Raw genomic sequence first — 26,641 nt, forward strand, 5'->3', positions numbered from 1 at the left:
GTAAACCCCGACTCAGAGAGAAAGAGTGTCTTGAGGCGGCATAAATGAGCCGATGACGTAGAAACTTGTTCTGAATATGATCAAAATAGCAGGTACCTAGTCCTCTTGGCACTTTCTGGAGCCAAAATTGTGTGTAATAGAGGCGGTCAAAGATGCTACTACAAAGGGAAGGCGGCAACCCAGCTTGGGTTGAATTCACTGCTCCTGCTACCAGCTACCTGAGGTACTATGTACTGCCAGGTGGGCGAAGAGAACATTGGAGGCTTTGAATGCGACAGGTGAGTCGAGTCACAAAATCTGAAAGCGATCAGTTTGTTTCTATGATCTTGGAGTGCACGTAGAGTTAGTAGGGTAGACATCGACCAGGTCAGAAGGAATAATTTGGAAGGCAGGCGACCGTGAGATTGAAAATCATCATGCATTTGGCCATTATCATTAAAAAAAAGTTGGCATAGTAGTAGTATAACACCAGCTACCTATATTTTCGAGAGCAAGTATCTGGGCGACCTTGCTGTAGAACAAAGGAGAGACTGAGAAAGAGATGCCGCTACATAGCCTATGGAATGCGCAAGCAGTAAATGTCAGGTGAGGGTGGAAAGACAGTAAAACGACGACCTCCTGCAAACACCAGAAAATGAGGCTTAGCTAAACATTCGTCTCGTAGCCATGTCCATTCATATTGGCTCACAGTGTAATTATGCTGTTTATTTTTGTTTTGGATTGATCGTGAACACAAGTATCAGATGTCTGTCTCGATGCCGCGCGCCTAAAATACCGACCACGTGCGTCTCGCGGCACGCCATGTAGCACACGCTATAGTGAATCCTCGCGTCTTCACCGTAATATCTATGAACGATATGTATGCATTTGAGGCTGCGCATTTACGTGTTAACCTCTCCTCTCGTGGCGCAACTTCATGATTCATCAGATGGCTTCTTTGCCACGACTGACACCGTCAGCAGCATTGATTGGCCAGCAACCTCCGCCACTGGGACCCCGGACAGTTTTTGGCGAATCAGTTTCGAAGCGCCAGGAGCCCCTACTTGTTTCTCGTTTCAGGTTTGGATAGCGAACCAAAGTGAAGCTCTCCTTGTATGATGGCCTAGACAAATATTGGGGCAAGCAGCAGAACCCAACGGAAGTCGTTCAGGGGCTACGCAAAAATAGAAAAGTTCGGGGGGAGGAGGGGGCAACTTTTCATCGTCGATATTGTCCTTACGTCGTGCCATCCCGAGCAGTTATATATACGGTCACATCTGGAGAAAGAGTTCAGTTTTAATAACAGCAACCAACAGCCCAGGCGGCCCAGAGCAACTATCAAACAAGCCACTTATAAAGCTTTTCTTTCTTTCAATATCATTCAAACCCTTGAAATAGACTTTTTTTTTTTTTCCCTCTTCTTCCATCGATATCACACCACTAGCACACACAATCAGTATGGCGCAAAGAATCGTTGCTTGCTACCGATGGATCAAGGCCGCTAGCGGAGGGAGTCATCTGTATGCCAAAATCAGCAATAGAGGCACGCCATACAAGAAGCTATCGAAGGAACCAACTTTGATCAAAGGTCAAGATGTCTTTGGCGATAACACTCCGCTGCTTGAGTGATGGCTCTAAAGCGGACCTTTGCGGTACGTTACTTTGGACCTACCTGCCACCACTGAAGTGACTGTATCTGACCAAAAATAATCAGACTGATCAAGAAAGGAAACTGATGAGCTGTTACGACGTCATGAAAGCTACGATTTATATACGGGATACTTGGAGAGCGTTCTTTGCTACATAGGGATACGGGCACTACGGATGGGCTAAGACGCATACAGGTGACGCTGCTGGACACTTCAACCTAGGATCACAGGGGCGTTATTTTGGGTTACAAGGCGATTAGAACAATCACAAAATCATATCATGTTTGAAAAATCAAGAATTTATATATTACAAGTTGCTATCAATAGAAGTATTACATCACGTTCAGATGAAATGCACATGCCATTCTCTTAGAAGACATCACCTACTGTAGAGCACTGAAGCTTAGCGATCCCAGTCAGCCCCACCACAAAATGTCCGATGGAGCTTCTCGACCACTGTCAAAAACTCTCCTCTAACAAACTCGCGTTTCTCGCAGAATCGCCTATCATGTCTCGCGCCCGCATGGTCCTCAACTGGCGCCCAACAATACGAATACGCCCTTCTGCACTGCACCTGCACTTAGTCCGGGCCCAGTCCACTGAAGCAAGCGGCATATCGCGCTTTGATCGCCTGACGTCCAAGCTCCCCAAACGCCTGCAAAAATACACAAATGGCCTTCGCAGCGCCCCTGTTTCGCATGTCGTTTCGTTTATGATTCTACACGAAATCACGGCAATTGTACCTTTGTTTGGGCTATTTTCCTTGTTTCATTATACCAACTATATACCTATATCTTATGTAACCGATCATTTTGGAGAGTCCCTGCAAGGAGGAATCGAGAGGTACGAGAGGTATTTCAAGCGCAAAGGCTTGTTTGGCTTTGGGCAGGAAGACAATACCGACATGACTACCTCCGAAACCACGGGCCAGAACGCGCATGTGGAAGAAGCTGTGCAGCGCTGGCACAATGGGGAGCAAAAATACAAAATACTCGTCGAGGTTGCTCTGGCATATGCGATAACGAAAGCCCTCCTCCCCGTTCGAATCATCGGTAGTGTTTGGGCCACGCCGTGGTTCGCAAAGATACTTGTTAGAGCTAAATCTACACTAACACGAAAGCCATGAAGAAAGAGGCGCAACAAAGCATACTTCTGTATAATTTTTTTATTTTTATTCTATCATCAAGCAGCTTATCCAATGGTGCGAGGACAGCAGTGTTCGAAACTTCCTGATAAATGATAATTTACGCCTTCTCGTAGATCCAGTCGAACTGGGAGGCCTTGTAGGAAACGGCCTCACCCTCCTTGAACCAGAGAGCAATCTCCTTCTGGGCGTTCTCGACGGTGTCGGAACCGTGGCAGACGTTGCGGCCGACATCGATGGCGTAGTCACCACGGATAGTGCCAGGGGCGGAGGCAAGAGGGTTGGTAGCACCGAGGATGGCTAAGTGGTTGGGTTAGCTAAACAGATCCAAAGGTAGCTTTACAGGATAACATACTACGGCCGGTCTTGACGGCATCACGGCCCTCCCAGATCATGGCGCAAATGGGACCAGAGTTCATGTCTAACAAAAAGAGAAGGTCAGCAAAGGACTCGACTTAGTCTAACTATGGGCTGAGAACTTACACTCAATGAGACCAGCGAAGAAGCCCTTGTCGGCGAGATCAGCGTCTATCAATTTGTTAGTAAGTAATACCATTTTGGTGTTTGTTCAGAGTGATGACCAACAGTGAGCCTCGAGATGGGCCTTGCCGGGAGTGACGAGCTTGATAGCAACGAGCTTGAAGCTGTTACATAGATATCATCAGTCCTTGTAGCTTCGTACCAGTTGGGTCGTGGTTTCTTACCCTCGCTGCTCGAAGCGGCTGACAATGGGGCCGATCAGGCCACGCTGTAGTAGAGTTAGCACAAGAAATTTCGCCTTTGAGAAAGACACAATAGGGCGAGACTAACCTGAACACCATCAGGCTTGATGGCAATGAAGCTATCGAGAAGATTAGACTCCTGCCAGGAAAAAAAATTCCTACCTGATCGAGGGGTAGATGGCGGGGTATCTCACGTCTGCTCGGTAGCCATTTTGTTGATATTTGGAGTTGAGGAACTTAGAGAAGCTGTTTGAACTTGTGGAACGGATTGAAGCGAACAAGATTGTTGTTGGACTTGAGGAGAAGAAGAAGAGAAGAGAAAGTAAATGGCGGCTAGAAGTAGCGGGACGAAGAAAATTGGTGGGGGGAGGGTTACCGTTACCGTAGTCCACCGCAATAGCGGGTTGCGTCGCTGTTGACTTTTCGGCTGCGAAATGGTGGACTTTGGGCTGGAAGCGGGGTCCTCGTGGTGGGGTTCAGGCATGATGATTTGCTGGCTGGTAGTTCTATGGGCAAGAAAAAGAACAGATGGCTGCGTTGTACAGTGCGGTAGGTTGCTGGGTGGATTTTATTCGCAAAGTATAACTCCAAGGGGCTCTCGCCTAAGTATATAAGCATTGCTGTTAGCGAGGGAGGTAAGCTTCGAGATGGTAACTCTTAGATGCGATGCAGAAATTCAATCTCAGATAGGGAACCGCAGATTCACGTACATGTAAAAGGGAATATGCAGAGTCAGAGGTGGCTAATAGCAAGCTTGAAATGGGACGAGCATGTAATACAGAGCCTTGGAAGTCAGCTGTTGATGTAGCTGTGTCCGGTACGGTACCTAAGTATGTAGTATTCGAGTCTCTGGAACAGCTGTAAGGACTCCTCTTTTATGTAGACTTTCATCTCATGAGAGTTTTCACGATTTCATCCCATCTTGAAAAGCTTCCACGTACAGTGCCAATCCACCGGCCTGGGTTCACCGCCATAAGCAAATATCAAACGCATTATTCGTTCCAATGCATCTAGCGAGGCCTACCCCTCCAGGTTGCAACTCGACAGCCAGGCTATACCCAATCGAGAGCTGCCGAGGAGGTTCCAAACGGACAACATAGCTTAATCTCGACGACGCTACCCAATCTCAAGCGTGGTAGACTTGCCTCTGGAGGGAATTCCATCACCAGCATCCTCCCATCGCCTCAGCCGATTGACTGGATGAGGCTGTGCATATCCGACCTCTTCCTGAACCAATGTGGCCTACCGTTGCCGCCTAATTGAATAGCGAATCTTTGTACCGCACAGCTCTTTTGTTTACTTTCCCTGTCTCGTCCTCGTCATGAGGTTGACGACGGGGCTGTCCCAGAAGTGGACAGTGCTCTTTAGCTTTCTGAGCTTATTCTCATGCCTAATCGGGCCGGCCTGTATGAAAAGAAAAAATATAATGCGATTAGAGAGCTTCTTTGCTGATGATAAGATATCTAGTGGGTGTCAAGGAACACGACTTCAAGAAATGCGACCAGGCCGGCTTTTGCAAACGAAATCGCGCCTACGCCGACAACGCGGCTTCCCAGAGCTCGACATGGGTATCTCCCTATCAAGCGATCGTCGACTCTCCTATCCTGAAAGACGGCCAGCTCCAAGCTATCGTCCTCAAAACAATCAATGCCAATGGCGACACCGTCCGACTGCCTCTTACAATCTCATTTCTCCAATCGGGCGTGGCTCGCGTCAGCATTGATGAGGAGCGACGACAAAACAAAGACATAGAGTTGAGACACAACAGTATTGCCAGAAAAGAACGTTACAATGAAGCCGAGAAATGGACTATTGTCGGCGGTCTAGAGCCCGATCAGAAGGCTGAAATTGTCCACCAGGAGGGCTCCCAAATTAATGTCAAGTACGGCCCCGAAGGCAAATTTGAGGCCGTCATTCGTCTCTCGCCCTTTGAGATCGATTTCCGAAGGGACGGCGCCTCTCATATCAAGTTCAACGAACGCGGCTTGCTCAACGTTGAGCATTGGCGACCCAAGATTGAACGGCCCGAGGGAGAAGAAAACAATACCGAAGAAGATGAAAGCACTTGGTGGGATGAATCTTTCGGTGGAAACACAGATTCAAAGCCTCGCGGCCCCGAAAGTATAGCTTTGGACATTTCATTCCACGGATACGAGCACGTTTACGGTATCCCCGAACACACTGGACCTTTGTCTCTCAAGGAAACCCGAGGTGGCGATGGCAATTTCCAAGAGCCATACCGCATGTACAATGCCGATGTCTTTGAGTATATTCTTGATAGCCCTATGACTCTCTACGGATCAATTCCTTTCATGCAAGCTCACCGAAAGGATTCTTCCGTCGGTGTCTTCTGGCTCAATGCTGCTGAAACCTGGGTTGACATCATCAAGGCCAAAGGCAGCAGCAATCCCCTGAGCCTGAAATCTGGCGCACCAACCAGCACGCAGACTCACTGGATCTCTGAAAGTGGTATCCTTGATGTCTTTGTGCTCTTGGGCCCTACTCCGAAGGATGTCACGAAGAAATATGGTGAACTGGCCGGATATACCGCTATGCCTCAGGAATTTGCTATCGGTTATCATCAATGTCGATGGAACTACATCTCTGATGATGACGTTAAAGACGTTGACAAGAGGTTTGACAAATTCAAGATCCCATATGATGTCATCTGGCTGGATATTGAATACACGGATGGCATCAAGTATTTTACTTGGGATCCCCACTCATTCACTGACCCCATTGGCATGGGCAAGCAGCTGGATAGCCATGGCAGGAAGCTCGTGGTCATCATCGACCCACACATCAAGAAGACCGATGGCTACCCGATCAATGAGCAACTCCAGTCTCAGGATCTTGCAGTCCACGACAAAGAAGGCAAAATCTATGATGGCCACTGCTGGCCAGGCCAGTCTAACTGGATCGATTGTTTCAACCCCAAAGCCCGTGAGTGGTGGAAGACTCTATACAAATACGACAAATTCAAGGGAACGATGGAGAATACGTTTATTTGGAACGATATGAACGAGCCCTCAGTCTTTGACGGACCCGAGACCAGTATGCCTCGAGACAACTTGCATCATGACAATTGGGAACACCGAGACGTCCACAACTTGAACGGCATGACCTTCCACCATGCTACTTTTGAGGCTCTTCAAAGTCGTAAGAAGGGAGAGCTTCGACGTCCCTTTGTACTGACTCGATCTTTCTATGCTGGCTCTCAGCGTTTTGGTGCTATGTGGACGGGCGACAACCTAGCAGACTGGGGCCATCTCCAGGGCTCCATTCCCATGGTTCTGAACCAAGGCGTCTCGGGCTTCCCATTTGCCGGAGCTGATGTTGCAGGCTTTTTTGGAGATCCCGAGAAAGATTTGCTCGCCCGTTGGTATCAAGCAGGTGCATTCTATCCTTTCTTCCGTGGCCATGCTCATATCGACGCTCGTCGCCGCGAGCCGTATCTGCTTGGTGAGCCATATACCGCCATTGTCACTGCAGCGTTGAGGTTGCGATACTCTCTCCTCCCCTCATGGTACACTATGTTCTTCTACGCAAACCGGGATGGCGATCCTATTCTCCGCCCGATGTTCTGGACGCATCCATCTGAGGAGGGCGGTCTGACCATCGATGACCAATTCTTCGTAGGATCTACTGGTTTACTCGTCAAGCCAATTGTAGAGAAGGATAAGTTCTCGACCGATATATGGATTCCCGATGACGAGGTCTACTACGACTACACTACGTACAACGTAGCCAAGACGCAGAAGGGCAAACATGTCACGTATGATGCCCCGCTCGATCGGATACCAATGCTGATGCGAGGCGGCCACATAATCACTCGTCGTGATATCCCTCGACGTTCGAGCAGCGCCATGCGTTTCGATGACTACACATTGGTCATCTCCGTATCCAAGAACGGCGAGGCTGAAGGAGAGCTGTACGTTGACGACGGCGATTCTTACGAATATGAGGATGGCCAATACATCTACCGCAAATTCAGCCTGAACGGTGATGTTCTCACTTCAGTCGATCCCGAGGGACGAGATACGCGAAAGATCAAGCCCGGCAAATGGCTCAAGGCCATGCGAGATGTCCACATTAGCAAGATTGTCGTTGTCGGTGCTCCTGCTTCGTGGAACCGCCAAGAGGTTCAAGTTGAGTCTGAAGGACGCACCTGGTCTGCCACCGTGGATTACCACGCTGCCGAGAACGGCAGAGCTGCATTTGCCACTGTGAACGGCATCCACGCACGTGTTGGAGAAGAATGGAGCATTAAGTTGGCTTAAGTGACTCCTAATGATGACCTTTTAACAATACGACTGATGAAGGGGGACATATTTATGCAAACACCACGAAGGTGCTATTTTGTCGAAAGATATATAGACATCCAGGCTAAATATCGCATGTTGTATGTAAAATGGGATATATACGTAGATGAAATGGAAAAGAGCGTTGACCGCTGTCGAGCAGACTGTTTGAATATGAGGCATGAGTTTCTTAGCAAGAGTTGAGAAAATAATACCACCGCACATCATGTGCAAAGTATAGTGGCAGGCCTGACTTCATTCAGCTGAGCTAATGATGAATTGCTGCCATTCACCCATTGGATGACGGCAGAAAAGCACCACTTTCAATTTTTAGACAGCTGGATAAGCTTAATTACTGGTGTGTGCCGGGAATTAATCTACGGTTTAACATCTCCAAATTCTTGGCAAATTTGGAGAGAGAAGCTGCATGAGCATTCAATCATGCGTTCGACTCTGTATCTTGTGTCGCTTAGACCACCTTTCGGGAATTACGTTAGTCCGCGAGCGCACATTCCTCCACAAAACGTGTCCAGATCATCATCTGCTGCAAAACATCTACACCTGCATCAGATACCTATACTACTCCAGCAGAGCGACAATGACGGCTTTTCATCGCAAACACGAAATGCTACCGGGTATGCATTTTGCTCTTGACAGCGTCACAGCTCAGATTCGGCGACGGTGGCAGCGCCTCAGCTAAAGAGGGGTGGCGCCATTCTTAGCACAAGCCCCAGCCACGGCGGATGGAGCGCAACTTGGGTCTAGAAAGGCCAGTTGCCAGCATGACGGGCAACGAGAAGACGCGGTGAGTTCACGATGGCGCTCCTCCCGGAAACGCGGCAAGGTCCTTGGCATCTGATTCGATCCACCAGCTACGGCCTTGGTCGACGCGCCCCGCTTAGCGATCCATGGAGAGACCCTTTTTGCACCGCAAATGCTCGAGCGTTTCATCCACAAGCTGGCCCTGGCCCAGCTTTCTCCAGTGGCCAAGCTTTCTCAGCCACTATACCTGCAGCAGCCGGCTTGGCCTGGAGCTAATCGGCAATCGTTTCCCGGCTAGCCAACCACCATCGTCACTCGGGTCCAGGGGCGCATTCAGATTGGTTTACAGTGACGCCTGGCCACAATTCACGCATTGTACATGTTACGGGCGCATTTACAGCGTCAGCTTTGTGCTGGTGTTGCGACTACAGGTACACAGGTACTACAGGATCGTGCTGACGAAGCCCCCTCCCCCTCATTCTTCCAGAGTTACGATGGCTTGGGGTGGGCAGCAGCCAGACCCTGCGAGTTGCGAGACAGGTGCAGCAGATGCCAGCATCCCATCCAACCAACGGCCACACCAGTTTCTGGGAAGGCCTCAAGGAGGGGTCCTACAGACCCCGCATCGTCACACGCGTCTTGGAACAAAGCGGACGGATTTAATGGTACTGTCGGTTTTTTTTCTATTCTATCTGACTGTATTTACCACTGGTTTCCGTACTGGTTGTTGAGCTCCTGCTCAGCCTGCTGCTGAGCGTGGCGCTTGGCCTTCTCGCGGTCAATGAAGTCGAGGCCCTTGGTCTCAACCTCGCGGTCGACGAAGAAGCCAATGGCACCGGCGAGGATCTCCTTGGCCTGAGCGTGCTCGTCAGGGTGGCCTGCGCAGTGAAGAGTTAGAGAGATGAACTTTGACATTCGAGTCCAGCAAGGGGGCGGTTCTCACCGTTCTGAGCAACGTGGTCCTCGTAGGCCTTGGCGGCCTCGTAAGCGGCAGCGCCGCCGATGAGCTCGTGAGACCACTGGGCTTCGTGGGGTCGCTGAGTGACCTCCTCGTACTGAGCCTGGTTGTTTGAATCTGCAACATCATGTTAGATGACATGATCCACAACACTGGGTAGGTCTGGAGATGATCATACCGTCGAACCAACCCATTGTGAATGTGAGAGAAGTTTTGTGGTATATGTATTTATGAAGAAGAGTGTTTAGTTCGAAAAGAAGAAGAAGCAAAGAAGGTTCCAAGTGGGAGCGGCAGAGCTATTTATAAGCTTAGAGCTGCCTCACCGTGCAAGAGGGGTCAATGACCTCGCGACCCTTTGCATATCCAATGATCTACGTGATAACCCCTTGCCCCTTGGCCATTCACCCAACGATGCACCCGAGGCTACTGCGTTGTTACTTTGGCAAGTTTCAATGGCGTAGCAGTGTGGACCTAGGGGACTCCATTCGTGGGCTCGCCGTCCGGCTTCCGCCCATCTGATGATCTGGACTCGCAAGCTCCAGGAGCTATGATAACGCGATTGGTGGCTCCCAGCACATACGTAGTGTGGCAAATGGGTCCCTTGAGTCTCCACGCTCAGGAGCTGGCAGACAGCGAGGCATTGCGGACAATTGCGTCTTGAATCGTGGGGAGCAGCAACTGGGCACCTTTGTGGCTCAGCTCGCTTCACTGTACACAGGCCACCCGTTTGCTCTCCCTGACTTCATAGCTACGGACGTCATATCCTACCAACGTGGAGCAATGGAGGGGCAGAGGCGCCAGGACCCTTTACTCTGACAGACTATCATCCTGCTGGGTGCTATTATTGGCATGGCCTCCTTTGCTCGGAGCGTACTGGAATCCCTGGACAGCTGAAAAAGTCGAATGACTTGTCGCAAAGAGGAGCAACGGTGCAATAATTCGCATTGACGACGCCAGGATGGTTTCTTGTTGAGCTGTCGGAGCTATGCCTACTCAAGCTTCCTGAAGACCTGCCCCTCCTTCTCCCTCCCCCACCAATCTCTTCGTCCAGAGGAGCCTGTTCAATGAGAGGATTGCCCCTCTGAAGCTCGAGAAACATTACCTATACGATCAAAGAACGTTATGCTGTTCAATGTTTTGGCTCAAGAGGTATGTAAAGCGGCATAATGACGATGCCCCGAGCCTCGAGACATAACCTCGTTTTAGGATGTCACTGCCTCTCTGGTGTCTCTTAAGCCACCAACGTTGGCTAGATCTTGCTAGACCGAGCCACTCTTCACTACGATCCTCTCAGGCAATCGCACCCTTACTAGGACTTACATGAGAAAGCTGACTGAATAGAGCAATTGGCTTGTACATCCAAAGAGCACGGAACAACACCCCCACATATAGCACCCCGTACTATGGTTAAACCAATTCGTTAATTTAGACCACTATTGCGTTCCGCGCATGTGAAGTCTGTGTATGGGTCTGGATCGAGACAAGCTTAGGCGCTAAGATGACGCTCCTGACAGGTTAGTACTACTATCAATAGGAGAAGCCTTCTGTTGGAACCGTGTCCTTCTCAGTCTACCTCGAAACAGTAGCGATATTACAAGTGCGCGAGAGATCTCTCTCAGGAGCTACCAACCAATACCACGACCACTAGCAGACACGAGGCGGTGAAGCATTGCTCGCCGCTCCTTTTAGGGAAAGAGGACGATGCAATTAATTAACTCGCTGCGTGAGCTGCCCGAGACAAGGGCGTATCAAAGGGTTGCATCCATCTTCTCTTTCGTGCTGGTCTCGTAAACCAAGTATGGACGAGAGAGTCTTGATCTCTGCAACAACAAAACGGTACGTACCTCCGACGAATCCCGGGCCCGACTAAAGACCGAGCCGGGGTCCCACCGACAGCCACATCCGCGCCAAAGAAAAAATTGGACGAATCCGCAGAAAAAGGAGAGGGTAGAAAAAGTGCAAAAAGAAATAACATCTGGACGAACGGGGAATCGAACCCCGGACCTTTCCCATGCGGTTAAGCAGCTCGAAGGTTGCTTGATGCTAAGGGAAAATTATACCACTAAACCATCCGCCCATTTGCGTTGTTGATGTTTTTTGTCGTAAGATGGCCTATACACGATTTGCACACAGACAATCCAGAGTTGATGACTGCTTGAGATTTGTATAAGAGTTTCTTCTAACTATTGTACATTATGATTACAAGTGTTTTACAGTATTATCGTCACTGGGTCTCCATCCCATTATTACATCTTAAAACAGCTTCAGCGAGTGCCCTCGCTCAGGAACCAATTCATGGGCTCATTCAACCCGGTGTTGTATGCAAACATGGCGTCTGAAATCTGCAGTCATAAAAAGATTAGCAAAGTCATCACGAAATAAAGAAGTAGCAACAAACAATACTCGACTCACCAAAAAATCCCAGTCTGGGCTCTGCTGCCGCATCCCTATACCCATGTCCTCGTCGACATCCACAGCTCCCACATCCTGACTCTGCCCAGCTCGCTCCTCCAAAATCCGCACGCAAAGCTCCATTCCCTCTTCAGAAGCTTTTCGAAACAAGGGCGGAATATCAGATGGATCGACGCCGCGCATGAGGGCTTCCATGTGAGAGGTAATGACGCAGGAGACCAGGTAGCCCTTGACGTTGGTCTCGCCGCTCTTAATGCAGCGCAGGCTGCAGTCCTGGGACTCCCGGATAACGGAGAAGAAGTCCGACCGAAGAGGTCCTGGCACGAGCCCTTGCTCTTCGCGGAGCTGGGTGTCGAGCTCGGCGGTGATGAGTAGGCTGGCTTGCATGGAGGCGATTCTGTAGAAGCCTGGAGCGCTGTAGGAGAGGCGCGTGAGGAGGTCTTCATTGCCAAGGCCGGAAGAAAGAGGGGATGAAGGAGAGGAGCCCTGACTGTGGCGATGGGACATAATGGCTGAGGAAGGAAAGGCTGCGGCCCAGATCTTGAGGGTGGCTTCGATGGCGAGCTTGCGCGATAGGGCGTATTTCGTCTGCCGGAGGGCCGGGATGAAGTATGGCGTGTGGAGGGCGGATATGTGTCGTTGCATGAGGAAGTCGACGAATCTCAAGTCCAGATCTGAAGGGCCAAACGATGCCTCGCCCGTTGATTGTCTGGATTTGAATCCACGGAGAGTGTGGACCAGAATCTTATAAGCCGATCGTAATTCGGCGTCGAGTTCCATGGTCCTCTCAAACGTCCCGCACGAAGTGAGGTCGTTCAAGAAGCTCGTCACCGCAAGACGAGCGAGCAGCGTCTTCCGAAGCGCCAGCGCGATTGACATGCTGGTGTACTCGGCCTCGGGTTTCTCGACTGAGCTCTCCGTCATGAGCTGGTCATCGTCAAAGTTGCCGGGGGGCTCCGTGTCAAAGTCGTCGGGCGAGATGAGCGGCGGGCCGCCCGACGACAGACTCATTTTCAAAAGAATCTCCAGAATTGTATTCCACAATCGCCTGTGCATCTGGGTTGCATAGAGAGATCGCTTTGGCAGGTGGTGCGGATCTCGATGGAGGCCCATGTGCATGGCTCTCCGCACCAAATCGCCCGCAGACACCCAGACTGAATCGCCAGCGACGCCGACGGCTTCTCGAGCTAGGAGAAGCAGTATGTGAGTCTGTATGAACTGAATGCCTAATCGCGCCTTGAATTCGGGCTCTGATATCCACGTTTGCGCCTCGTATACCCAGCGTATGGCTGAAGCTCGTAAGGAGAATTCTTCATCGTAGCAGACTGAACCAAGAGCCAGTACCAGCTTGAGATGGACGACAAAGGCTATATCAGGAAATGCACCGGGCTCCCATAGTTCTTCGTAGTCGTTCTTGAAGGACGGTAAGTGTAGAATCCTGTGAATGTTCTCCGATGTCTTCAAGTAGCAGTCTATGAGCTTGTCGCAAATCTGTCTTTCCGGCAGCTCTCTTGTCGGAATTGTCGGCCAAGAAGGGTTCCTTTTGGCTTTGATGACTTTTGCCAGAGATTTGCATTTGAGAAGGAGTGGATAGGTGTTGGATTTTTCTTCCAGAAGATGTACGTCGTTGAGGACAAACATGTTTTTGAACTAGGTAATAAGAACACATACCAGTGAGCAATGTGCTTTGGCTAGTTAGAAAGAGAAATATCTGCTTACTACTTGAAAGACATTGATCCAATGGCTTTGGCCAAAGAACCGCGTCTTGTGTGTAACGCTTCGTATTAGAGCTGGCTCAGTTGAATTTGGCAAGTGATGGTCGCGATGGAAGTGGATAGCACCTCCAGTGATGTGGCGCGCTTGATTGAGGAAATCGGTTTCAGGGGAGGCATAAGGAGACTGCGTTCGCTGCGCCGGTGGCTGTTGCTGCTGTGGTAGAGACCTTGGCTCAGTTGAACAGTAATTGTGAATGGAAGACCAGACTTTGCCAGCTTCGAGGACGCTTCGGTTGGTGATTGATTCATCCTGACTTCGCGGTGTCAAGGGACTTGTTAGATTCTTAGCTGCTAAATTAGACGTGTGATTTCTTGCGCTCAGCGATGATTCGTTAGGACTGGAATTGGAGACAGATTGAGATGTAGCCGGAGCCGGAGCTGATCTTGGAGCCTCAGCATCGAGAAAGAAGACGCCAACTGGGTTCTGCACAGACGCGAGAGGTCCCGGGCTGTGGCTCTCGTAGACGCATGTCTCGGCCTTGGCCCGGATACAGTTGCTGCAAGGCCGCTGGCGATTACAGCGAAGTTTGCGTTTCCTACACAACGCGCATGATCTATTTTTTTTTATTTCTTCATTAATTATCTGCTGAGAACTCAAACTGTGTAGGTAGGTATAGAAGAAGCTGAGATGCGGGCTTACATTGCAGGTCTCCGCCGGCGTCGCTCTCCCTCCACAACCACCGTTTTGGGAGTATGTTCCATCGAAAGATTTCTTGGCAGATGAATGTATAATAGATTGATAAGATAAAAAAAAAATAAAGAAACGAAAAAGTCGCGAGTCGGAATAAGGTAAACGAAAACGAAAGACTGCATGTGATGACGCTTCCTTTCGGACATAGAAAGTCGGCAAATCCCCCAAACAGGCATCACGACCGAATTCGGACTCGGACTATGGGCTTTTGCGGACCCGGACCTTGCCGGCCAACAAAGGGAGTTTCGCACACCACTAGGCCTATTCGCTTTTTCACCACCCTGGCTATTTCCTCTTTGGGCGAAACCCCGGCTTATACGCACGTTGGTTTGCAGCTGGGATGCAAGGTCCAACGAGAAAAACCCTCCGAGTGTCAATGGCCAGCCTATTATCATCTCCGAGAATGGGACTTTTTTCCTGAAGGAATCGTCCTATGCTGGAGATGTTTGCCTGAGATAGAAGGTACATGTAGATATTTCTTTTCGGGCTTAGATAGAATAGAATCGCGTTGGTATATAAGAGATGGACGCTCCCGTGCCCCCTGTTCATCAACCTTTTATTCAACCTTATTATCGGATCTAGATAATAGGGCAGAGGCTCCTTTTCTAGTTTTAACTCTTCGAAACAGTACAAAAACACAGTTGAGACTGTTCGGACCTAGAAAAAAAATAAAAGGACGCTTTATCATCCCAGCCATGTCGACAACCTCGGTCGAAGAAAAAGGCACTCCCCTCCCCGGCGAGGAGAAGATTGCCCTCGAACAACTCGTTCCCGACGACCAAGAGAGACAACAATCGATTTCAGAAGACGAGATAGAACCTGCCCCCGAAGGCGGTCTGAGAGCATGGCTCGTCGCTTGCGGAGCGGCGTCCGTGTTCTTCTGCTGTCTGGGATTTTCCAACTCGTTTGGCACGTTCACCGAGTACTACCTGACTCACCAGCTTCGCGACCATACTCCCGACGATGTGGCCTGGATTGGTTCTCTTTCTGCGTTTTTGCAGTTCTTTACGGGCATGATTGGAGGGCCCATGTTTGACCGCTATGGAGTAAAGGTGTGGATTTGTTGACGTTGTCTCTGCCCCTTTACATGTTAAACTCAGCAAACCGTATCTATCAATTTAGGAACTAACACCTGTTATAGATTATGCAACCCGCGGCCGTCATCTACATCTTCGCAGTCATGATGCTCAGTCTCTGCAAAACATACTGGCAAATCATCCTCGTCCAGGGCGTCCTCATGGGCAGCACCATGGGCTTCCTCCAATTCCCAGCCATGGGCGCGCTCGCCCACTACTTTGACAAGAAGCGAGCCGCCGCCTTTGGAGTCGCAATCTCCGGCTCCTCCATCGGCGGCATCATCATGCCCATCGCCGTGTCCCGGATGCTCAACGCCACGTCCATCGGGTTTGGCTGGACTGTCCGAATCATTGGCTTCCTCATGGTGCCCTTCATGGCCTTTTCCATCATCGTCATCAAGGCCCGCCTGCCGCCGCGCCCAACCGCCTTCTTCATCACTGGCGTGTTCCGAGACGCAAAGTTTATGCTGCTCATCACGTCCACCTTCTTCGCCTTCATCGGAATGTTCATGCCCATCATCTTCCTCCCGACGTATGCCGTGGAAGCTCGAGGAATGGGCGCAACGCTGGCTGGCTACTTGCCCGCCATTCTCAATGCGGCTTCGACCTTTGGCCGTGTCATCCCGGGCATTCTGGCTGACAAGTACGGAAAGATGAACATGTATGCCGGGGGAACCATCGTCACCGCCGTCGTTGCCTTTTGTATGAACTCGACGCACAACAATGCGGGCATCATCGCTTATGCAGCCATTTTCGGGTTTACCTCTGGCACAATCATCTCGGGAGCAACAGTCACCATCACGAGCTGTGCCGATGACCCGCGCAATATCGGCACTTATACGGGCATGGGATTGGCCTTGGGAGCTGTTGGAGTCTTGATAGGACCTCCTATTGACGGCGCCTTTGTGGCCCATTATAAGAGCTTCGAGCAGGTCACCATGTTTAGCGGTGCCATGTGCCTTGTTGGCGGCATTCTCGTACTTTTGGCCAAAGCTGCAACTCCTCAAGGAATTTTCGGCAAATCATGAGCGGCTTACACAATGTCCCAAATATGCAACAAGTCTTGAAAACACATTACAACGCAAAACGAAGAAAGATAGACACATCTCTCAGCTCACTCATTTTGGAAAGGGAATATAGCACATATTGACAGCGGCACGGCGTTTATTAGGAAGAGAGACTGTCTCCATATCCTAGGCAATTAGTCTTTAGCTTTGATTTAGTAAATATATACAAACTCATCATTCTCACGGTCTGTGAGATCCAAGAAAGCGTTTCGACCAAGAGCATCATCCTCATCGTTGACTCCCTCAGCGTCCTGAAGTACTCCATCTTCGCGGTGCGTGGCTGTGCGATAATGGTTTTGCATAGAGCGGTCAATAACTTTTGCTTCCTTTCCGTTGCGTACTCGAGTCTTGGCCTGCATCTTATTGAGAACAATTAGATTGGCCCACTGCAGTACAATCACTCCAACTAATGCTGAGAAAACGCCCAGGCAGGCCCGTAAACCAGGTTTATAGGCAGGTGCATCCCGGTCATTAAACAGGATGGGGCCGATGATATTGCCCACGGAGCTGGCGGCGTTGTACACGCTCATGATCATTGACTTTTTAGTTGTTCCAGCAGTGTTGCCGACGATCCAAGAGACAATAAGAGGGTTGCCGGCAAAGAGGAACGCCAGGAGATAGTATCCAGCAAGTAAAGCTCCTTGATTTGATTTGTCTCGGGGAAGGCAGTATAGCATGATTAATCCAGCGAGAACCGGCAACACGAAGACGGCCAGTACAGCTCCCTTTAACTTCGCCCTCCTGGCCAAGAGGCTGGAAATGAGAACTACAATGACTTGGAGGGCCCCAAACGGCATATTGAGTAAACTGCTTGTGTACTTGTCGAAGCCGAGACCGTTGATGATAAGAGGGCCAAACGTAACGGTAACGATTGCTCCCACGTTGAGCAGCAGCGACATTCCAAACCAGAGATAGGTTTTAGGCTCTAGAGCCGCCTCAATGACGTGGTTCCATTTGAAATCGCGGGTGCCAGTGCCTGTTTGGTTGGCGCGAAGACGCTCCAACGCTTTTGGCTTCTCCTCTTCAGTCAGGAATCGTGCGGAGGGAATGTCGTTGTCCAATTTCCAATATGCAAATGGAACAGAGACGATGGTCAAGAGCCCGACGAAGAGGAAGATGCTAGATGTATGTTTGTATTAGCCATGATTGATATTTGGAGTGGTGTTGGGTGCTTGTGCCTACATCTGCCATTCTCTCAATAGTGGTGAGTTGATCTGCCCCAGCCCATATGAAACAGCGGCAGCGAAGATGGTCGCCAGTCCATTGGTCCCGTACCACGCTGCGACACGAATGGGCTGCTCAGCTCGTCGATACCACTGACTGGTGATGACGCTGAACAGAGGCAAGCAGCCGGCCTCGAACAAGCCAAGGAAGAATCGTGTAGCCATAAGGCTCGAGAAATCATGACATGCCGCCATGGCAGTTTGCGCAATGCCCCATCCCAGACAGAGCGCGGGCATCAAGATGCGATGAGGCACCTTGACGATGAGAACCCACGAGAAAGGCTGCCATATCAGCTGGGCAATGGGGGCAATGGAGCTTAAAAGAGAATACTGGCCCGGGCTGAGGTGCGTGTCTTCCTTGAGGCCGTATGTCGCGCCGTATCCCAGCACGGACTTGTCGAGGATCTGGAGGAAATAAACCCATACGAGGATGACCAAGATGGTTCTGTCGGTTTTTCGAAGTATACGGCGATTTTCCTCTTCGGTAACTTCAACTTTCTGGTCGCCAATGATGGCCAGCGCTCGATCCGCTCCTTTGCTGCCAGACTGGCCGAGGCGAGAAGAGGTCGGGAGCTCACGATGTTCGGAGTGCTGCACCTCCTCTGGCTGTTTAGGATCCATGCTCCCCTGAGATGATAACGATGATTGGTAAACGATGTCAATACTATACTCGATAACCACTGCTTTGAAGACGCCAAAACGAGAGTCAGATGAGAGGGACACGGAACCATGAACGACACATTAGAGATGGCCAAAAGACGGGCGATGATAGAAAGTCAAAGCCAAGCGACGATCCTGCGCAACCAGCGTTGAGGAGTTGAACCTTCTTATTACTACCTACAAATCAATGGAAGCCTGCTTTCTCCCTACATGGAAAATAGCCGGGCATTGAGCTTGGCCATCGGCACTGATTGCCCTGCAACGGCAGACTATCCACTAAAGACTGCCGAAAACATCCAACTCTGGGGCATTTCTGCTGCACCCCGCGTTCTAACAAAGATGGGGGCCGCCGCTAAAAGCGAGCTTTATCTTAACGAGAGAGGCCTTGCTACCGGACCTCGTAAAAGAACCACGTTAGTGAGCGCAGTGAGCATCTTGAAACATATAAACAATCATCAATTTGCCAATTTTTGGCTTATATATAGAATCTTCCCGTGTAAACGGTCAGGTACGTTGCGTTAATGTTCGCAAAGTCTATTCTCTATGTACATGCAGAGATAAGGTAGTTATTGGAGTGTGACTAGCAGCACATGTAGCTACCCCGACCGCCGAGACATTCGATTTAGCCAAAAGACAGCTGATGAACTGCCTTGGACGAATAAAGTAACTCCTGCGTGCATCGCTGGTGACGTACAGCCCTTGTTAGAACCGCGGCCAATCGCAAAGCAGTGTGACAAGGAGCCATGACTTGTCGAAGATGGGGGTCATGAGGGGTCATGAGGGAGATGCGCAACGGATGCACGCATTCACACAAAACGGCCTTGAGAAAACACACATCGGAGATCTGCGTTTGGGAGGTCGATGCGTTTGGATTGTACGACCAATGGGAGACGCTGTTGCAAATGAGTCTCAAGTGCCAGGTTAGACAACCCTAACGCCCAACGACCTCTGAACTTTTCATGGTGACCAATTGATACCGATATGATGATAGCAACCATGTTGACCGTTTCAGATAATATACTCAAACATTAACACATGTTTTTTTTTTTTTACCAATTGCCAAGTGTGGTAAAAACAAAAATCTCCAAAGGAGACTAATAACTTGGCTTGATGCAACCATCCCCTGCAGCGGCAACTCGCATAAAGCACTCATTGACCGCAACACATTTAGCTTTGAGACAACAAGTAAAGCATGTTTTAGCTCTCACAGTCTATCTAATCGGCCACCAAGCAATTTTGCACGCTACGATAAAGGTAGGGTTAAGTCGCTTTTTGTGTTGAACCAGCTACTGTTGGTTTCAGATGTCACATGTTGAACAGGATAATTTTTTTTTTTTTGACACACAACATTCTCGTCCCTCAGTCTCGTACTGTTTATGTGTTATAAGACCTTGGTTTTTTTTCTTTTTTTTTGCCATTACCTCGAAGCTTAATTTCTAGAGCTGTCCTACCATACATATGTAGCCTTCTTGGTTCGTTTCTGCTCGGCTCCCCCACAATCAATGAGCGATATGTCTGCTTCTTAATCTCGGCCCCATTGGTGTCTACATAAAGACATCTATGACCTTTTCAATGCTATTGGTTAGTCGGTACTGCAAGGGATAACTTGGCGCTTTCACAGCATTTTCAACTGTCTCGAAGGCTTTGGTACCAGGCTTGTGATTTGCTCAAGTAGTTTATCAGCCTGTGGGGCCCCAACGCTGTCTCTTCACAGCAATTTTAACATCCCTCAGGCCACAATACATCTCGGCTTGTGTTGCCTAGGTAGGTACCTAATAGTATCGTGAGAAAAGCCAGAGGCGACATTTCACAGCATTTTTTTTAGACAGCCGCACATTAACATAGGACCTCAATGCTGTTCAAGCGGATTCCCTTATTTAGTATGCGCCACAGCGTAATGGAGGCTTGAGGATCAGCCATCGCTCCCGGGTCGGCAGGAACAGAAAATTTATCGAAGCACTTTAGTCTTCAAGTTCCATGCCATCCGACCGTTACTTTATATAGAAACAAACCACAAGGATACTTCAGGTATGAGCTAATCTCTGGGCGATTGCGTATGTACACGTGGGCCCAGTTTTCATGACAAGGACTTGCTGGTTTGTTGAGGACGTGCACTCCCGACGTACCTCTTTGATAATTTAATGTACAAAAATTGGCGATGCCAACTTTGACTCAATCCTGGACACAATTGAAAAGAGTAGTTCATTTCAAAGATAGACGTTGAACACTGATTATATTATCAGGGTCGTGCTTTGTCCATACCGACCCATATACGGCAATAGGGTATTTCGTTTTAGTGGAAGCCCTGAAACGGCATCGCGGAAAAGCTTCATGGTGCCCCGAGCTCTACGTATGTGCACCTGCAAGCGCTTAGGCTAATTGTGGAAACAAATCGAATTATGCTTATTCTGATCTTCTGTTCAGTGGTGCCAAGCGTGCCAAGCGTGGCCGCACGATTGGATGCTCATATGTGCGTGATGATGTACAATCTCGATTCACAGCGGAACCTGGACAGGCCATTAACAAATGAAGAAGCCTGCCTTTGCCACCTCGTATTGACAGGGAAGTCTGGCGGTGGAGCTGATGGGCTACAAGTATGTCATACTGTAAAGACAATTCGGTGGATAACCTCAAAGATACGAGTTGGCTTTTGCGATTTTGGAAAAAAAAGAAAGATCAAAGACTCCTAAGTGAAATGATAAGCGGATCGCCTCTGATTTGCCTGTCAGATATTGCGTGCCGGAGCGCCACGGGGACGTTGGCTATTTGCTAGCTTGCTAGCTTATCTTTATTCGGACCGTCATCATGCTCCCCAAAGAGCAATTCACATGTAACAGACGGCACATGGGAATCGCCGATGGCTGGGCTCGAAGCGTGCGTACGTGTCTCTCCCACAGTTTGCGGGTCCGGGGCGGGACTGGGTAGCGGCGGGACACGCGGGGCCGGCAACACAGTGAGAAAACGGCGGTGGCTCGGACGGTGAGCAGGCCGAGCTGAAGTTCCGCGGAGGGGCTTGAGCCGGGGTTTGGATATTGACGCACGCACAGCACGCAGCGCTGTCTGAGGTGCCATACGGAGCCGTAGCACTGCGCTGAAGCGGCGGAAGCGGCGGGTAACTTGCGCAGTCGAGCCTCTCGGGAATGTATATCACTGCGGTGTTCAGTAGATGGCTGGATGGTATGCACGATGCACGATGTCGATCACTTTGCTGAGGGGGGTTAGGGTCGGTGTGTTTGAAGCCATCGTCGCCGTCTAGCCAATTGTTTGCTGCGAGAAGGACACCTGCATGTCCTGACACGCCCGCTATTCAACCAGGGCTCTCGCATCTATTCCCTAAAGGCGAGTAGATCGAGTCAGCCAAGAGAGCAAATCTCTCTGTTAATCGGTCATTGCGATTCTCCGCGATGCGTTTCCCCTGCCAGCTCGTCTCCAGCACCGGTAGCAACTCGGCAGCTCCACCGCGATCGTCAGCGACCTTGTCAAGCACCCTGTCAAGCTTCAAACTAAAAAACAAAGCTTGAGAGGGGAAATCAGGGAAATCATCGAGCAAGCTGGTGGGCCCCAGAAGGGCCACGTAGGACTCGGCGGTTCTGGGGATTCTCCGTGATGCTGTTTTCCTGCTTCTCGGATTTTATCGACATTCAGGGACAAAAGACATGACATTGTCAAGGAGAAACCGAAAAGCAGGTTCGAGAGTCTTCTCTGACATGTGGCAGAAGCGCGCTAGGCCGCAACAAGCACTCCGGAGGCGCCTTGTTCCGTGGCGCCTCTTAGCGATGAGCGCTAGCAGGTGCACTACTGCCCTGTATTTGCCTCTGCGCTCCCGCAGACAAATAGCGCGCCAGGGCAGAGATTTGTTTGGAGAGATGGGGGAGCAGCCAAATGGTGGCTGCACCGCTGCCCTGAAGGCGCTGTTCAGCCGCCAGAAATCATCACGCTAGGCGCCACAGGGGACTAGTCGAGGACAAAACGGGCATGATAGCGACACCAAACTGGGCCATATATTCCCGAAAGATGCTCGATGCAGACTTTTTTTTAGCCACATTCAACGGTCAATTTTCGCCAGCATGTAGCTATCAGTAGAGAAAATTTGACTCAGTGAGGCGGCTCCTCTTTTAATTCCTGTTTGAATTTTTCGACGGGTGGATTCCCATTCCCACGGTTGCAGCACATACAAAAGAACAACCCCGGCCATGGCTGCTCATTCCCTCTTGTAGCAACGGCATCATTTCGTCACTCGCTCCACCACGACCGCCAACAAAACACCACGCCGATCCTTTGAACCCTGCGATTCTGCCATTGACCTGCGTCGTGCTGGACCCGAGCCTTGGCTGCGGAGAGCCTCCCGCCAGTTCCGTTATCTGGATGTCATTCTTATTAGCATAAGCGGTGCTTCTCTGCTTTTTCACAGATCTTATAAATCGCGGCCAACAGCTTCTTTTTCCCCAGTTTCTTCTCCACAGCCGCTGCGCTTAAGCCGACCGTGCTTTAGCTGTGCCGCGATAATACTATAGCAATGGCTGGAGAGCCTTTTCCCGCCATGCCTCCCAATACTCATCCACATCGAACCTCGTCGGAGATGAACCGGATTGACGAACAGGAGGGCGAGACAAATGAGGACGAGCAGTACGACGAAAAATCCGAAAGATTCGAAGCGCCCACCCTTGACACCTTCAACACATCAAACACACTGGCGCCTATCCAAGATGAGGCAGATATTGTATCCCCGATAAGCCAGCGTGCCGAGGCAAATCGCCTGACTGATGACCTGGAGCTTCTCCGCGCTGAGCGCATGGTCTCTAACCAGGAACATGACCTCGCGTCCGGCTCTCGGATGAAAGTTCGACATCACAGCCCTGAGCCGGAGGATGCCTTCAACCAGCCTGCCCCGGAAGCGGTCCTGGAGAAGAAGAAGAATACCAATGCCGCGCTCTACAAGCTGTGGCTCTTTATCAGCAAATTTCCTCGCTTCTTTCGATACATCATCTACCTTATCCCTGGCGCCGCTTTGCTCCTCGCCCCCGTCTTGCTTGGCACGTATAGATTTAATGGCGTTAAAGATGCCGTGGGCGGTGTTGGCGGTGTCTACCTCATGTGGTTTGGTATCTGGCTGGAAATCGTCTGGTGTTCGCTGTGGGTGACACGAATGATCACGAATCTGATCCCCCCTCTATTCCACAGCGTCGCCCAAGTGGCCGGGTCGACCAATGCGCACAAGTGGCGGGACATTGGACAGCGCCTCGAACTGCATACGGCCATGTTTCTGTGGTTCCTGGCCATCCTCATCTCCTTCAAGCCCACCATGAACAGCCACCGTGCTCCGGTACCAGAAGGACGAGAAGATGAAGTGGATGTCCGATGGATTGGCATCGTCAACAAGGTCATCATTGCACTTTTTGTCCTCGCCGCACTCAACTGGGTGGAGAAGATCCTCATACAGTGGATTGCGCAGAGCTTCCACCAGCGAACATACGCCACCCGAATTGAGAACAACAAAGGAGACATCCGTCAACTTGTTCGACTGTACGAATATGCGAAAGCCAAGCTTGATACCTCTGACCCTTTTTGGAAAGACAGCAATGGAAATGCTTCCGCAAGCGGCTTGCAGACTCCTATGAAAGCCTTACATAATAATGCCCGCCAGGTGCTGGGCAAAGTCGGCCATGCTGCCGGCAGGGTGGGCAATGATCTCCTGGGCCGCAAAGGGGCTGACAACAACCATCCTCGAAAGATTGTGGCCGAGCTGCTTCGCACCACCCAGTCTGCACACTCCCTCGCGCGTCTCATCTACCGGAGCCTCGTGCGAGAAGGCCGCGAGACTGTTCACCTGGAAGACCTGCAGATTGCCTTTGAAACGGTGGAGGAAGCTGAGGCGGCCTTTAGCATGTTTGATAAAGACCTCAATGGCGACATTTCTATGGAGGAGTTTGAGACCGTTTGTAACGAGATTCAGCTCGAAAAAAAGGCCATCGCAGCATCTCTCAAAGATCTCGACTCCGTCATACAGAAGCTCGATAAAGTTTTCCTCGTCATCATCGTCATCATCGCCATCATTGTCTTCGTCGCCATCTTGTCGGATTCGACCGCCGCCGGTCTCGCGTCTGCTGGTTCCTCGATCCTCGGTCTCGCGTGGGTGCTTCAGGCAACGGCCCAGGAATTTCTGCAGTCCATAATCTTTGTTTTTATCAAGCATCCATTTGATGTAGGCGACCGTGTAACCATTTATGGTAACACCGGAGCCACGCTGACAGGCGACGACTATTATGTGACGGAGATATCGTTGCTCTATACCGAGTTTAAGAAGATGCAAGGCCACATAGTTCAGGCCCCAAATTCGCTTCTCAATACCGTCTTCATTCTCAACCAACGGCGATCCAACGGCCTTTCGGACTCCATTCCTCTTGAAATGCGATTTGGCACACCCGGTCACCTTATCGAAGAGCTCAAGGCTCGAATGCTAGAGTTTGTCCAGGCCAACAAGCGGGATTACCAGCCGAGCATCATTACTGAGATGACTGGCTTCAAGGAAGTGAGATCATGCACTATGAACATGGTCTTCTTTCACAAGAGCAGCTTTCAGAACGAACTCCTCCGACTAAACCGCCATAACAAGTTTGTTACGGAGCTCATGTATCAGATGGTCCAAGTAGGCATTGAAGCGCCGCTCCGAGTCGACCCTGGCGGTAGCCGAGACTACCCCTTGTACTGGGCAAACATGCCCGCGCCACCAGCATATAACAGCGCTGGCGAGAGCTCATCATCATCAACACACGGTCGACCTCGAGCTGCGTCTAGCGTCCGCAGCGTACATGTGCCAAACCAGGAGCCCGCCACCGGAGGGTTCCAGGACGTATTCGAAAAGCGGCGAGAGCACGTACTTATGCAGAGAATGGCGTCTATCCGAGAGAAAGAGAGGGGCCTGCAGGAAGAGTCTGCTGCAGACGCCCGTGCGTCTACTTCGGGTCTGGCACCAGTTATTTCGATCGATTCTGGGTCTCAACCGCGGTCTCGCATATTTGGACGCGCACGGAGCGGAACTAGGAGCGTTCAAAGCCACAATGACATGGTCTAATTTGTGACGCGCGTCTGACTCCGTTCTGTTTTTTCTCCTTTACTTTACTTTCATTTTGTCAATTTTTTTTTCCTCTTCAACGCATGTGCATAGATTGCAAGATTTGCTGAGGCCAAGTCTTAATTTGCTTATTGGTCGACTTGTATTTTCAGCGATTCACTCTCTTTACACAACATTAGCAGGCCTGGCATTGCACATTTCACTTTTTCTTTATGACTTGATGGATGGTTTACGGATATAGAGACAGATGGCGCAGAAATCGCCAATTGGAAGAGATACCAGGAAGCTCGCAGGATAAGACGAGCCAAGGGAGGCAGCGAAATACATATGCCATATTCATGTAATGATTAAGATGGTATGCATTAGAGCACACAATAAAGGATAAATGTCCTGTCAAAAAGGGATTACCTTTGAAGGCTATTGTAATGAAGGCGTTGAATGAAATGAAGATGTTGAGAGAGTGGTGCGATGCGTTTAATAGATGCCCAGGTAGTTTATTTTTAACACTTGTACGACGACCCATGTCAATGACTTACACGAGCATGGCGAATTGCGTACAGATCCAGGGCATTCACATACAGTTTGTTTGTGCTTTGTAGATTGATTTTATACAAAAACAAAGGTGCGCTTCTTGTAGCTGACCAAGAAAGGACTAGAGAGCCCAAATCCGTGTAGCCCAAAAGCCCGACCAACGAGGCGTCTCTAATGGTCTTCGATAGTGCCTGTCGATAGTGACCCCCGCATCCCAGCCAATGTCGCCCCAGCCGCACCGGGGCTGGGATATTATTAGAAGCAAACCAGCCTGGCATCTCATATGCTGCGGTTTCAGCTGTCAGCTGTCAGCTTCTGTTCCCTTTTTTACCTTGATCTAATGCATAGCATGGCCCTTGCTTTTGTGGTTTCTTGTGTTTGAATCATTTTTGAAGCAGCATTGATCCCTTTTTGGAAAGCTACTTTGTTTATTTTGAGCTCCTTTCTTTTTTGCGCTGGCAAGCATAGCGTTTTTTTCTTTCTCCATGCAAGATTGCGGACGACTCTCTCCCGCGGCGATGCGACAACGGTGCGGCTGAACGAGGCAATTCGATTCCGACCCGACGCTGCTCGAAAACGCCTCTAATTGAGACTGTTACTGAAATAATAATCTACACAT

The 26,641-nt window shown here is 50.1% G+C and overlaps 8 protein-coding genes across 8 annotated transcripts; 4 read left to right on the top strand and 4 right to left on the bottom strand.

Moving 5' to 3' along the window:
- Positions 1-1,169: 1,169 nt before the first annotated feature.
- On the top strand, positions 1,170-1,484 carry TGAM01_v207132 (hypothetical protein; the record flags this gene model as incomplete). The annotated part of the gene is made up of 1 exon (XM_024550023.1): positions 1,170-1,484. A coding segment is annotated over one exon (315 nt), but the record flags the coding sequence as incomplete, so codon positions are not given.
- Positions 1,485-2,872: 1,388 nt separating this feature from the next.
- Positions 2,873-3,978, bottom strand: TGAM01_v207133 (nucleoside diphosphate kinase; the record flags this gene model as incomplete). Its single annotated transcript, XM_024550024.1, has 7 exons — positions 2,873-3,072; positions 3,128-3,193; positions 3,256-3,300; positions 3,358-3,416; positions 3,477-3,520; positions 3,583-3,613; positions 3,689-3,978. The coding sequence occupies 7 exons, from the start codon at positions 3,976-3,978 to the stop codon at positions 2,873-2,875; spliced, it is 735 nt and encodes a 244-aa protein (XP_024405260.1).
- An 837-nt stretch (positions 3,979-4,815) lies between these two features.
- Positions 4,816-7,774, top strand: TGAM01_v207134 (alpha 1,3-glucosidase; the record flags this gene model as incomplete). The annotated part of the gene is made up of 2 exons (XM_018804120.1): positions 4,816-4,900; positions 4,962-7,774. 2 exons carry the CDS (start codon positions 4,816-4,818, stop codon positions 7,772-7,774), a joined length of 2,898 nt encoding a protein of 965 aa, XP_018662549.1.
- A 1,485-nt stretch (positions 7,775-9,259) lies between these two features.
- Positions 9,260-9,709, bottom strand: TGAM01_v207135 (hypothetical protein; the record flags this gene model as incomplete). The annotated part of the gene is made up of 3 exons (XM_018804119.1): positions 9,260-9,435; positions 9,501-9,632; positions 9,694-9,709. 3 exons carry the CDS (start codon positions 9,707-9,709, stop codon positions 9,260-9,262), a joined length of 324 nt encoding a protein of 107 aa, XP_018662548.1.
- A 2,070-nt stretch (positions 9,710-11,779) lies between these two features.
- TGAM01_v207136 (hypothetical protein) lies at positions 11,780-14,404 on the bottom strand (the record flags this gene model as incomplete). Its single annotated transcript, XM_024550025.1, has 4 exons — positions 11,780-11,857; positions 11,928-13,577; positions 13,647-14,256; positions 14,343-14,404. 4 exons carry the CDS (start codon positions 14,402-14,404, stop codon positions 11,780-11,782), a joined length of 2,400 nt encoding a protein of 799 aa, XP_024405261.1.
- Positions 14,405-15,088: 684 nt separating this feature from the next.
- On the top strand, positions 15,089-16,497 carry TGAM01_v207137 (hypothetical protein; the record flags this gene model as incomplete). Its single annotated transcript, XM_018804117.1, has 2 exons — positions 15,089-15,439; positions 15,535-16,497. The coding sequence occupies 2 exons, from the start codon at positions 15,089-15,091 to the stop codon at positions 16,495-16,497; spliced, it is 1,314 nt and encodes a 437-aa protein (XP_018662546.1).
- Positions 16,498-16,688: 191 nt separating this feature from the next.
- Positions 16,689-18,380, bottom strand: TGAM01_v207138 (hypothetical protein; the record flags this gene model as incomplete). Its single annotated transcript, XM_018804116.1, has 2 exons — positions 16,689-17,655; positions 17,719-18,380. The coding sequence occupies 2 exons, from the start codon at positions 18,378-18,380 to the stop codon at positions 16,689-16,691; spliced, it is 1,629 nt and encodes a 542-aa protein (XP_018662545.1).
- A 4,579-nt stretch (positions 18,381-22,959) lies between these two features.
- On the top strand, positions 22,960-25,491 carry TGAM01_v207139 (hypothetical protein; the record flags this gene model as incomplete). The annotated part of the gene is made up of 1 exon (XM_018804115.1): positions 22,960-25,491. One exon carries the CDS (start codon positions 22,960-22,962, stop codon positions 25,489-25,491), a length of 2,532 nt encoding a protein of 843 aa, XP_018662544.1.
- Between the last annotated feature and the right edge of the window lie 1,150 nt (positions 25,492-26,641).

The sequence above is a fragment of the Trichoderma gamsii genome, assembly GCF_001481775.2.
Source record: "Trichoderma gamsii strain T6085 chromosome Unknown Scaffold_25.2, whole genome shotgun sequence".
NCBI classification, from domain to species: Eukaryota; Fungi; Ascomycota; class Sordariomycetes; order Hypocreales; family Hypocreaceae; genus Trichoderma; species Trichoderma gamsii.